At 48.6% G+C, this 13,306-nt stretch overlaps 3 protein-coding genes across 3 annotated transcripts; 1 reads left to right on the forward strand and 2 right to left on the reverse strand.

Moving 5' to 3' along the window:
* Positions 1 to 2,286: 2,286 nt before the first annotated feature.
* On the reverse strand, positions 2,287 to 3,469 carry I303_102742 (uncharacterized protein; the record flags this gene model as incomplete). Its single annotated transcript, XM_018406091.1, has 2 exons — positions 2,287 to 3,019; positions 3,141 to 3,469. 2 exons carry the CDS (start codon positions 3,467 to 3,469, stop codon positions 2,287 to 2,289), a joined length of 1,062 nt encoding a protein of 353 aa, XP_018264585.1.
* Positions 3,470 to 3,760: 291 nt separating this feature from the next.
* Positions 3,761 to 10,560, reverse strand: I303_102743 (uncharacterized protein; the record flags this gene model as incomplete). The annotated part of the gene is made up of 24 exons (XM_065968617.1): positions 3,761 to 3,970; positions 4,052 to 4,181; positions 4,327 to 4,451; positions 4,512 to 4,595; positions 4,654 to 4,856; positions 4,924 to 5,123; positions 5,187 to 5,314; positions 5,381 to 5,597; positions 5,673 to 5,831; positions 5,894 to 6,006; positions 6,072 to 6,302; positions 6,357 to 7,080; positions 7,132 to 7,531; positions 7,590 to 7,695; positions 7,934 to 8,320; positions 8,377 to 8,432; positions 8,489 to 8,627; positions 8,778 to 8,960; positions 9,018 to 9,198; positions 9,251 to 9,525; positions 9,590 to 9,799; positions 9,860 to 10,009; positions 10,087 to 10,220; positions 10,308 to 10,560. 24 exons carry the CDS (start codon positions 10,558 to 10,560, stop codon positions 3,761 to 3,763), a joined length of 4,998 nt encoding a protein of 1,665 aa, XP_065824689.1.
* Positions 10,561 to 10,825: 265 nt separating this feature from the next.
* Positions 10,826 to 13,208, forward strand: I303_102744 (uncharacterized protein; the record flags this gene model as incomplete). Its single annotated transcript, XM_018406093.1, has 11 exons — positions 10,826 to 11,069; positions 11,146 to 11,204; positions 11,265 to 11,276; positions 11,337 to 11,382; positions 11,445 to 11,556; positions 11,631 to 11,751; positions 11,904 to 12,327; positions 12,437 to 12,552; positions 12,702 to 12,751; positions 12,813 to 12,959; positions 13,100 to 13,208. 11 exons carry the CDS (start codon positions 10,826 to 10,828, stop codon positions 13,206 to 13,208), a joined length of 1,440 nt encoding a protein of 479 aa, XP_018264587.1.
* Positions 13,209 to 13,306: the final 98 nt, after the last annotated feature.

The following is a 13,306-nucleotide window of genomic DNA, read 5'->3' on the forward strand; positions in this document are numbered from 1 at the left end:
GCTAAGATAAACCGATGAAAGGAATGGAATTTCATGCCGCATGTATATATACTTTTTTCTCTCATCTTGTATAAACTGTGAATCAACCACCTTCGGCCATCTGTCATCGTTCTGTATCCTACGATGATGATCATCGACTCAGTGCAAAAGGAGGTCGCATCGTTTATCGTTTAGCTTACTGAGTGGAGAATGAGCATGATTGATAATCACGAATCAGCTAAATGAATGGTCGGTCATCGTGCCCGTACCACATCGTGCCGTGCGATAGTACGATGACATCGCAAAAGTGGTTATGACATCCACTAGCTCTGGACTTCGGTATCAAATTCCAACAGTTATCCTTAATCCCACTATTTGGCTCTGAGTCTAGAGGATTCTGTTATCGCTCTTCAAAAGTCAGACTCCAAGCCAAACAGCCTCTTTACCAAATCGCGCAACGGTCATACACCGGATCCCCAACAATTATGCTTCTTACATCCACACTTTCGTCATAAGCATCAGCATCATCGTATAACAGCAGTGCAGCAGCGGCAGTTGTACCGATGTTCAGATAAACAGGGCCGCCGGAAGCGTCTTGATTGTTTTGATTTGATTTGTTGCACGGCCGCCTGCAGCTGATCCCATCTACCAGAAAAACAAATCTCCGATCACTCGTATAGCTCTATACGGCCGCAGTGACTTCTCTTCGGCGATGCCATAATCCAATGCACATGTTTGCGCATTGCAGTCATGTAGTGTCTCACGTAGAAGGGCATTCGGTCATATTTACGGCTTGACCAAGCCTCGGTTTCTGCTTCCAAGAAAACAGCTAAGTCGTTGGATCGACGGCGACCGCGGCACCACCGAGGTGCAAGTAGGAAATTTCGGCTGTAAGAGTCACTTTAAGCATGTCCTGATCTTAGGTACTGCAGCTCAATTGCGTAATATTCACACCGTCAGAGTTTAGACGTTCCGCAAAGACTGAGCCGCTTCTCCTGATACGCCTTCATCGTTTCACTCACAAGGTCTCCACGTGAGAAAAGTATAATACCGTTTCGGTACTCACCCTGCGCTATTATGTCGATTGGCATTATGTCAACATCGGGTCCCGCGATATTTGCCTTCAGCATACAACCGTACAAGCATGGATGGTATTTGGTTCCATTCTTGGGTTTACGAGACATCAATCGAGCATAACAGTTTGACAAATCTAGAAAAAGCCGCTGATATAATCGTTTGCACTCTTCTGTCTTATGCCGACATCTCTTCACAACATCTATACATGGATACCAACGGTGTTTGAATGTTATGTACAGCTCAAGCTCCACTGACGCCATCACCTATCCTTACATACCGGCGGTAGTCCAGATGTGAGACACGGATAAAGGCTGCTGGTCTAGAATCAGTCAAGAGTAAACGGACTGACCTTGGGGACGGGAATAGATGCTCGCTCAGTACCAATCGCTGTGCCAGCTGCGCACATGGGCTTGAACATCCTGACATTCAGGATTTTAACAAGACAAGCTTGAAGGTAGTAACTCGATCCGTTACTGATCGCTGCTCTCACTAATAACTCTCTCTGCCCGCTCAACATCTGATCATGATGACGTCTTAAGGTAGTAGTCCCAGTTAACGCAGCGATCAATCGATCCCTCATCCGAAGTCTGGAATCGGACGTTGTCTTCGGGCCTGGGTCACCTGTCGTTCATGTCGGACCGAGAGGATCGCTTTAAACTTTGAACGAGACTTGCGGTTCTGATTTTGATACCGCCCGTTCCGATGGAACACCCTGCGGGTGGAGTTGAGGCATGGCGCTCGCAAATGGCTAGTCGTGTCAACGTATGGGACAAAGGGACATGCCTCTTGCGGCTGAGATTCCTCAACGCTGTTTGGAGTACTTGCAATAAATACACTACGTCATTTCATTCGCCATGTCTCATGGCATACTTGGGTGGGTCTGATCGATATTTCTCGCTACCTCCAACATCGGGACCGTTGTCTGAACGGCTCATTTCGTCGTGCTTGAAGTTGCTTTAGCCGCTCGCACCGCAACGTGGCATGAGCTCGGCGTACAATACGGTCAAGTGAAGTACGTATAATGCACACCAACTATAGATTCACAAACGGATATGCAACCGCATCTGACTCAAAAAGGATTTCTCCACGACAGATCACGTCCTCCCAGCACATGAGTCGTCAAAAACGGAAGGTAGCAAAGTTAATCCATGAGTTTGTACAGAACATCCTGGGTTATTCATACTGCTCACTGCGAATAGTACAAAGAGTATAGCCATAGGTTAATGCTCGTCACGGATCGATAACCCATTTAAGCTCTTTACCTTCCGCTATTCTTATCAAATTCTCTCTTGTGCCTTGCCACATCGCCTCAAGCGAATCTTCATAACTATAGCCCGTATGCGGAGTCATCACCACCTGACTCCTCCCGTCTTCGCCCCATTTCGTCGTTCTCCATCTTGAATTTGCAGGTAGCGGCTCCACATCAAACACGTCCAACGCCGCGCCCTTAATTCTTCCCTTCTCTAGGAGGTCCAGTAAATCATCTTCGTCAATTAACGGTCCTCGAGAGGTGGTAATCAAGAAGCTGGTATGCTTCATTTTTTCCAGATCACTCCTACCGATGATACCCCTCGTACCCTCCCCGAGGACAAGATGTACGCTTATCACATCGCTACTCCTGAATAACTCGTCTTTCGAGACCGCCTTGAAGGTGCCAGATGGGAGACCGGCATCGGTCGCTGCCTTATCGGCGCGCGCCTGGGTCAGGTTTGGAGACCAAGCAATGATTTTCATCCCGAATACTAGAGAGGCGATCCGCGCTGTGCCTACCCCGAGCTTTCCCAGGCCCAGTACACCGAGTGTGAGCCCGCCTAGGAATGTGTTCAAGGGCACATGGTGGATCCACTCGGACGTCGGATTGGAAAATAGGATACTATGATCCCGCGGAATGTTGGAGACTAGCGAGAGGAGTAAAGCAATGGTATGTTGGGTGGTAGCATTGAAATTATAGGGAGTACCAGCACTTCAGAAGACATAGACCACCAATAGTCAGCACGAAGCAAAGCCCGACTGGCACTAGATTACCGCACGCAGCGTTGCCAAATCCAAAATCTGTATCAGACCTCGGGATAGTCCGCACTCACGGAGTCGGAGGGCCCGGAGTCCCAGCTACCGATATTCCCCTCTTTCTAGCAGCTGCAATATCTATCCCTCTATTCCGCAAGCCGGTAGTCAAGATCAAGGTCAACTTGGGGAGGCTCTCGATAATATTGGCAGGTAATGGTGTCCGCTCTCGCATCGTGACCAGGACCTCATAATCTTTCAGTCGGTCGATCAGAGGCTGAGGATCTGGTAGAGGTAATATGGTGTCACGATAGACCGTTATATCCAAATTCGAAGGCAGGTCCGACGCATATTTAGGGAAAAGATCGTTGTAGTCGTCCAGAATGGCGACCTTTATAGATGTTGACATATCGTGAGAGGACTTCTGGCTTCGATTCGACTGGACACGGATCTGACGCTCTAGGAGATCGTCGCAAGAGAGACTGATTGTCCGAAGAGAGGGGATTCAAGAGTATGCATTAAATAGGTATCAAAACAACTCATGTCGTCATGTTGCAATTTAGCGTGATCGTCATGATGTCGGATATCCCCGATCAACCCACACCTCCTAGCTGCATAAGTGGAAGATTTCCATTTCGTGACATTGTGCATACATGCATACAACAACAGTAAGAAGATGAAGGAGGAAAAAGACCGTCAATCACGCGTCAAAGATCTCTCTATTCAGTCCATCTTCGACCGCATCCCAGTCCACTCCCATACCTCCAAAGACACCTTCGAAGGTGTCTATACTTGCCCTCGAGAAGAAAGGCTGCAATTGATAGATGCTATCAAGCGTCCTTATACCCGATAATCTCGGTCTGCGAGGGGCGTTCTCAGGTTGCTCTGCTAGGACAAGAGCTCTCTCATGCTGCGAGAAGTTATCACACATCAGCTTTGTCATGGCCCTCACCGACCGTTGACGGAATATCCCGTGGTCACGCTCGCTCACCTTGCCGCCATTGGTCACTCTAGAACCCTCTGAAAAGAGTATCGATAGGCAATCCATGATGGCTTCCGGACTGTGGTTCTCGGATGGGTAGACCGCATCAGATGTGTCCGTAACGAACATCCATTGATGTCTGTTGAAGCGATGGAAAAGCATATAAGCGACACGGTCATGAGGGTGAGCGTGGAGGGTGATTGTGGAAAGGTGCGAGGAAGGCAGTAAGAAAGGGGAGAGCGTGTCTCGTGACGGGAAGGGACCTATGAAGGGGCGTCGCTCACACTTGGAAATCTTCAGATTGAATGACAAGCAAAATATCCAGAAACTTGCAAGCAGCCAGGACAAGCTGTAGATCTTCTGAGCCATCGGCCGGTGGATCGTCCATGGTGACCTCGAATATCCGTAACTGCATTCCGTCAATTATACCCTTCCAGCACTCGGTACTATAGTTGCGACCATGACTTACTAGTTCAGAAAGAATGACAGGCCAAAAATTGGTCAGGTGTTGAGGCGATATGCGACACATCAATACCCTAAGGCAGAGGTAGACCTGAGAAAGTTGCATGATTAGTATAATTGCATTGGACGCGTTGCTGCGATTGACTAACCTCGCTATGTACCCGAGGAGAGACCTGATGGCTTCGAAGCATTTCCACCAATTTCTCTTGAATAGCAGGAAGCTGTACCAAGTGATGGTTGGTCTCGGCAGCAAGCAGGACAAAGCTCAGTCGTCTGAGATTGAGCGACTTGACGGACATCTCCTGTTCTCGATTGGAGAATATATTCGCTGAAGATGCCGCCGTGATCTTGGCTGTATCGCAGAGCAACAATATCAGCCACGAATGCCCTCACCAAAAGATCATGTGCGCCCAACTGACCAAGCAAGTCGCCGAATCGCTCTTTATCAGAATCCATCAGACCACAGATCAGAGACTTCCAATATCCGACATCATCCTCCGTGGTCGATCTGAAGAACCGGGAGTCATTGAAGACGTCGCTGATCTGGACGCGCCACGTCTTGATCGCTGAGGGAATTTTGGTAATTTCAAGCAGTAGTCGAAGTATGCTTGCCTCAACGCTGCGAAAAAAGCGACATCTGAGCTGATTGTCTGCGCGCAACTGGGTAATACGATTGACTCACTGTTGTCTCCTCAATGCAGGAGTGATCACGCTGACCATCATACCACTACACGTAGCATTGACTCGATCGGCATCGATAAGGAGAGATCTGATATTAGGGAGCACGCGTGACGATAGGAAGTCGTATATCTACGTTTCGACATGACTTATCAGAAATGGCATTACAACATCACATGAGAGACTGGCAGATCTTACCTGATCCAGTCCCTTCTCCACGGCTATTTTTTCAATATCATCTTGGCTCGGTGTACCAGGCGACAATCGAGACCACAAGCCGATTTCGGCAATCTTGGAGGCATTCGTAACCACTAAGTCCAACACTTTCGAATAGGTATCTTGCACATCTCGTCTGAGCCGCCTGTCTTCGAGAGCACTAGTCTTAGAAACCGTCAAAGCCAAAGCAGTCAAGCATCTACAGATCGATATCCAGGATCAGCTACATTCCAGTTGATCCCTCGTTATCCGGAATCGACAAAGCTTTACATACCGTAGAACCAAATATAGCTGAACTCTTGCGGCGCTTGAGCCAACGGAACCGGTGAGGTCTTTTGCGAAGCTGAACAATGTGGACCATACCTGCACAGCTATCGGAGCTTCTAAGCGTGATATGTAAGCTTCCAAGAAAGCTAGATACGCTGGATCGGATCTAAGAGGTCCAGAAGGATTAGTCAGTTCGCAGCAAGTTGATGTGCATGAGATCTCAATTACCTGAATTCGGAGGACATCCTGCCGGATTTCCCCGAAGCAGCATCGCAGACGATTTCGACCAATCTTTGCGCACTCGGTGTCAGGGTGTCAACGCACTCAAAGATGGCAGAATCCTTCGAGACACACAAAGACTTATGAGTGGAAGTCCTGGCCATATGGGGGAAGAGGCGGCACCTACTGTGATCTCCTTCGAGTTTGTGGCCCAGACATGTATACAGCTTGTGATCAGTCCGAAAGGTTGTACCTTGAAGATCTTTTCCAAGACCTTGCTGACTCTGGATCGAATAGTCCCATACGCCAGTGCTTTTGATGATATTGAAGAGGAATTGACAGTTGTCTTCGTGATTGTCCATGAAACCAGGAGAGCGTGAACTGCGTCGTCAAGGTATCTTGGGTATTCTGTTTTTGGCTGAGAAACAGATACTCAGCCGCATTCCCATGGTTCATGCAGTATCAGACTCACGATCTCGTATGCTGGCGCTTCGACGGTGAAAACGCCTGACATCAAGCCCAGTAATCCCTTTTCCCCCTCACCTTGTTTTCCAAGGTCCTCATGTTTGGCATTAGGGCCACCAGCAAGTAGTATGACGATCCGCTCCAAGGTATTCAGTATCATCACAACCTCTGCCTCTGTGACTAAGAGCTTCTCGTCGTTGACCGAGGCAGCCGATCTGATATACACACTGTCCAGGTGAATGGACAGATATCGCAACTGCTGGGAAAAGCACTCCGATAAAGCTTGCAGAAGACCGCTCGAAGTCGAGAACTGAGGTAGAGTCATCAACACGAAATCAACCCAATGCTGCAGAACAGGCATATTCCCAGTGGAGGAAACAGCCTCAACGATGAGTTTGACCAAGCTGATTTCAAAATCCGCATCTGGTCGAACATGATGATTCTTCTCGTTCAGAGAGGGGGATCGGCGGTGATGAAGAGCTTTGTTTGCCGTTGCGGCGGTGATAGTTGAATGCAGGAGATGTAGTAATTTGCTTTGCAAAGTCAGATGTCGATTTTGTACCGCAACCGACAGCTGGTTGACGATAGATTTCCGCACATATCCAATCTGAGGCTCTGAGGTATCTCCGCGCGATACGATGGTCTGCAACAGCTGTATGGCAGAGCTTTGGACTCGTATAAACAGCGACGCAACCTTGCGCATGGATGACGATCCATCCGTGTCGATGAACCTGCAACGATATGTGTGAGCATTGGACGATGTAAGGCTCTTCACGGCTTACCTGATCATTGTGGACACCAGTATTTCCAAGTATGATGTGTCATTTGGGAAAGCATCGGTCGCCCTTGTGACCAATGTCGGATGCACAGATTGTCGTATTTCGGTCGAGTGACATGCTTTACTCAAACCTTGTCCGCCAAACTTTAACAGCAAGGAGACACTGTCCACCAAATGTCGAACGAAGTTGAGATCGATTGGATGAAGGTAGGTGTTCTGGTGATATTTGATGGAGGGGTCCAGAAGGCGACTGAGTATTGGATCGAGGACTCGGAAATATGATCGGAGATTTAGTCGCATCCAGGTCTCTGCTTGCCGTTGTACGTCTGGATCCGTCGATTGAAGAGCATCGAGCACCATGCTGACCGGGATGTTGAAAATCTCTCCAGGTAACATGGAGTCATCTATCTAATTGTCAGCATTTGTTGACCAGAGCTAAGCGTTCTGAGATATCTAGCCCACCGGTCAATCTCCATAATACGCCGAACGCGTCGAATGCGGGGCCGTCAAACGGCTTGCTACCCAACCTGCGAGCGATGACGTTCTCGAGAGTATGCACTTCGGCTAACTGATTAAATTCCCAGAGAAGTTCGACTGCACGTACGTGATACGGCGACGCATCGGAACGAAGATAGCGGAAAAGAGCGTCAAGAATGGTTGAAATAGTTTGGTCCGAGGTGAGGAGGATCGCAGGGCTGAAGGCTGAGCATCGAGACGCTTTGAGGGCTGCAGTCACTACGGCCTCGACCACTGCAAAAGACGATACCTGACATGGTCAGCACTCTGAAACAAAGGAGAAGACATACCTTTGAGAGCGCTTGCACCATACACGAGAGCCACCCAGCTCCGTTGATACTTGCTAAAGTGGGTACCTCTTGATCTATCAAGATTGTAAGTATCTTGATAGCGCTCAATAAAGTTTCCGGTTCTTCGGCATGGTTCGACAAGGCCACTTCGCAGATCTCAAAGGCTGTCGAAGTCACACGTGGTATCGTGTCCTGATGTATTCGATCATAGGCTTGCTGCAGATTCCCGTTGTCCCTGTACAAGCTGTCGGCTGCAGATTGCTCTTCTACCTCGGCCTTTTGGCAAGCTTTCGAAGCCTTCGCTAACGTGGTGCTCGAGACGCTGTCTAGCAAAGGCACTGACAAGCGAAGTGCTTCGAGGAGTGCGTCTGCCGTAAGAGTGTTTGACTGTAGATAATCGTCAACTTCACATGATATTCGACTATTCGCGGCAAAGCACTCACACTGATCACCCCAAAGACTGATTCGAGCATGACAGGGATATGTACAGAAGTGACCTCTTCATCGTGTTGAGGTACGGACGCAAGAAGCCATTGAACCAGATCAATAGCCTACCAGTCAGCTCTTGGCACGTTTGTACCCGACTTACATCTGATTCTTTGGCACCCAGCTCAGCTTGTACAGCCATGTGAAGTAACCTCCAGACGACTATTGGCTCTATCGCTTCATAGACAGCCAAGGCTGTTCCGATTACCTGGTTGAAAAGGTCAATAGGGACAACCCAAACAGTGAGCAGCCTCAGTGACAGAGGAGGGAGTGCAATAGGCATGTGTGCGACCTGGGAAGGGGAAATGATGGGGGGCAGGCAGGGACGGTGGATGGGGTCGAGCCAAACTCAACTTACCTCTTCGTTGAGCAAGTCTTGTCCTTCCGTTGTTGCATTCTTGATAGTCCGCAGAGCTGGAATGGCCAAGCGCTCGGAAAGAGATCCGCCGACTTCCCACTTATCCAGTAACGATAAGAAGATCTTGAACGGTCTCAGGGCGTCCGGGCCGTCCACGGAGCCGTCAAGGAGAGCCATGTCATCCTTACAATATCGGTCAGCCTGCGTCAGCTCGAGCGGGACAGGCAGACAAGAATTCACCTGCAGGACTCCCGCAAGCAGGTCCAAACTGTTCTCCTTGAAATAGGCTACTTGCTCCGCAGATATCTCGCTCGGACCAAGCAACCATGTGTAGACCCTCCTGCTCAAGGATAATTCCCGTTGCAGAACAACACTGCTGGCGGAACGAATCAAAATTTCTTGGTCTTTGTGATCCGCATTTCTGCCAAAGAAATTAGCGCAGGATAAATTTACCCTCCAAGGATTAGACGTACTCGAAAAGAGGTTCATCGATCTTCAAAATTCTCAAAAGCAAGTCTAAGCCATGCCTTCTGACAAGCACATTCTCGTCCGTCAATACAGCTGATACTCCTCGAATGATTAAGCCGACGTCTTGAGGATCCTCTTCGGGGGGTTTTAGCAGTCTGCGAGACAGGTAATTGAGGGCCGAGAGACGGGATTGCGGGGATGAGATGAGGTTGAGGAAGACGTTCTTCAGGAAGAAAGAAGGAGTGATGGCTTCCGATAACTTGTCGAGGAGGTGTAATATCTGTTACGGCCAAACATAATGATGAGCTATAAATGTTTCAGATAATGTGAAGGTACTTCTTTACCTTGTCAAAGAAATCGCCCGTCTCTTCTTCCATACCAGGCAATAAAGCCAGGACAAATGCCTTGGCAGCCGGCCTCAAGTCGGCTCCAAGAGGCAGATAGTATGTCTCGTAGATATTGATCAGGACAGGGCGTACTGAGGTAGTAGCGAATTGGAAGAATGGAAACAGCCCGGAAGACCATATCAACAAATCCCGCTTTAGCCCTTCAATCTATAATTGACTTCGCATCAGCATCCTGAACACAGCGCCAGATAGAGATCCATGACTCACACCTATGATGTTGAATATGTATGCATATACATCAAGAGCTCTTTGGTGCACTCCTGCAGGTAAAGCGGGATTCAGGCATTGAGCGAGACGTTTCGAAACAACAAGTTTTCTCGGAATCTCAGGATATGACGGTGAGGGTGCTTGTAGAGTCTGTCATGCGTTGAGAGTGTAGATAGTATGTCAGTCCCATTGAGCTGTGTGAGCATGGAGCGAGTGAATATACACACCTTCAGTAGCCTGGACAGAAAGGAGATGAAGTCCGCCCACTCATTTACGCTTTCGAAGGTTTGCAAGCTCTTATCCAAAGACTGGGCGAATTTCTTATACCTCGCATCACTGGCCAGTAAGGAGGTGGTGGCCACTAGCCAAGAGACAGGAGGTGTTTAGCTTTCAGGTATTGCACCATCGCCTCCGACACATTACAGAGCATACTTTGCGCGATACGCACCTTTGCCAGCTCTGCGTCTGAACTCAGGGGTTGTGCTCCCACTAGATTCTCCACTATCCTCCTGATTCACGCTAATCTGCGACGCATTCGATGTACTTCTGGATCTTCCCGGAGCTACCAGCTTACTTAGTCGTCCAAGTGAGCCTCTCCGACGAGGTCTAGTAGCATCGAGATTCGGTGATTCGGGTCGAGGGGAGGAAGGGACAGACGAGGGACCGGCTCCGGGCGTTGAGATGATCGGAATACTTGGCATGCTACGATTCGCTGCTGTCGTGTACTGTTATCTGCCAGATATCAGGGAGTACGTCAGGCTGTTACTCTTCCAAAGATATGAGATATGTCAGACAAATGCAAGACGAACGAGCAGAGTGACATTTACAACGCAGTGCAAGAGGACTGACACGTCTTGTCAACAACAACGATTCACCTCCACTTCGACAAAATACGGCATCCCAGATGTATCATGAACGACATTTCACCAACGTATAACAAGTTTGATCCATAGCGACCCCTTCAAGATGGGCTTCACCGACTACCTACCCCGTCTCCCGCTCGGATTCTGGGATCGCCTGCGTCTCCCGAACAGGTTCACTCGAGATATAGTATGGGGCGTCATCATCGGAGTGACACTTTCGCTGTCCTCAGCATCGTCCGCCATACTCTTTCAGAATTGGAGGAGACGCAAAGCTATAGCTAGGATACCGCCTAGACCAATCGAAATACGCAGTGACGAGATCGTAGATGGTGTCATAGGTCTTATTGGTAACTCCTGCCATTCCTCGTTGTCATCACAATGCGAGGAGGGCAGAAAGCTAAAAGTGGATCGCTTTGAGTATAGGAAATACGCCGCTAATTAGGATAAATTCTCTGAGTGATGCTCTAGGCGTAGAGATATTGGTGAGCCAGGAGCAAACTGCGACTGGATGGACATGACTGATGAGATTCCCGAGCTTGTAGGGCAAAGCAGAGGTCAGCATCACTTAACAAGCAATCGACAGCAGCGTCAAATACTGAATGATCTACGAGCAGTATCTGAACCCCGGAGGATCCGTCAAAGACAGGGTGGCTCTGAAGAGTGAGTCATCAACGACAGACGCAAGTTCGAGGCAACTGATCTGATGTACTGGGCTCAAACAGTAATCGAAGATGCGGAGGCACAAGGCTTACTACACCCTCACACCGGATCCGTGTTATTTGAAGGAACAGTAGGAAGTACAGGTATATCACTTGCAACAGTCGGTAAAGCGAAGTCAGTATCTTCATCTTCAGCATAGCAAAGATGCTGGCGTCGGGATCGGCGCTGAACCTTTCTGCGCTATCTAGAGGCTATGAATGCTGTATAATAATGCCGGACGACGTGGCTATTGAGAAAGTCCAAGTATTGGAAAAGCTCGGAGCCAAGGTTGAACGGGTTCGACCAGCTAGTATAGTGGACGAAAAACAGGTGCGCTCCAATCCTCGGATGGAATCATGAAGTTGCAAGCTGATTACGGTGTTCAACCTTGTAGTTTGTCGTGCGTTCTTCGGTGCCAATGACGATCACAAGGAGATTTACTGATGCGCATCGACTGATCTGGATGGCGTCACGAATTTCAGAATCTAGCACGCAAACGAGCGCTCGAGTTCGGCAATACCCCACTTGTCGATCCCCCAAAATCCGATCCAGAAATAGTCGTGTCCACTCAAGCCGAGCCTTCCGAAGTGGGTCATCAAGCTAAAGACTCAACTGGGACCCAAACACAATCGCAATCGATAATACCGAGCAATATCATCACGCTACCCGAAATCCTTCAACCAGCATTAGAAAGTAAACCACGAGGATTCTTCGCCGACCAATTCGAGAACGAATCCAACTTTTACGCGCATTATAAAGGCACCGGACCCGAAATTCTTCGCCAAACAAGTGGGAATCTCGATGCTTTCGTCAGTGGGGCCGGAACGGGAGGGACCGTCGCTGGGACTGGAATGTTTCTCAAGAAGGCTTTACCGGATCTCAAGATTGTTCTATCCGATCCAGAAGGTATGTCACGTCATGTCATCTTATATCGTCTGCCAACAAACATATATCAGCACTGGTCACCACCCACTCGCGAGTAAAAGCGCTGATGCAGGATATCCGATCAATGCAGGTTCCGGACTGTACAACAAGGTCAAGTACAATGTCATGTTCGATCTGAAGGAAAGCGAGGGTACCAAAAGGCGGCATCAAGTGGACACTGTCGTAGAAGGAATTGGTGAGTCCCTCGTGATTTGACCACACAAAAATAGTTGCTAACAGTCCAACCGAACACCTTAGGTATCAATCGAGTAAGTCAGGGATATGAGCACACTCAACGATGCAAAGGCACAAGGACCTCGCTGACTTGAACATGAAAACGAATATCAACCTCGCAGATAACTCAGAACTTCGCACTTGGCGTAGACATCATTGACGATGCTTACCGGTGAGTCCGTCCCCCTAGGTATACTAGAAGGATCATTCGCTGAAATTAGGAAGGACCGCAGTATATCCGACGAAGAAGCAGTAGCAATGTCCCGTTATCTAGTCTCGCACGACGGCCTCTATCTAGGTTCTTCAAGTGCTTGTAACCTAGTCGCTTGTGTGAGATTAGCAAAGACTCTAAGTAAAGGAAGTCGGATAGCCACTATACTGTACGTCTGACGCCCTTTTTCATTTCGCATTTCACCCACCTCACCTGGTCCACACGTTAAAGATCGGAAAGAAAGAAAGAAAGAAAAGAACAGAAAAGGAAAACAGAAGCTGATCTGCACAAATCTGTATATGCACACAGATGCGATTCAGGTTCAAGGCATCAATCTAAATTCTGGTCGGATGAGTATTTGGCACAACACGATATACCGATAGATCCAAGTATAATAGATCGCCTGTTTGAATCATAAGATGACTACAACTACGACTATAATCATGACCGTGGTCACCGCCGAAATGATGCATCAAGTCAACTTGTTGTGCAACAACCGCGCAGAACCGCGCAGAA

Source organism: Kwoniella dejecticola, chromosome 3, assembly GCF_000512565.2.
Source record: "Kwoniella dejecticola CBS 10117 chromosome 3, complete sequence".
In the NCBI taxonomy this organism is placed as follows: domain Eukaryota; kingdom Fungi; phylum Basidiomycota; class Tremellomycetes; order Tremellales; family Cryptococcaceae; genus Kwoniella; species Kwoniella dejecticola.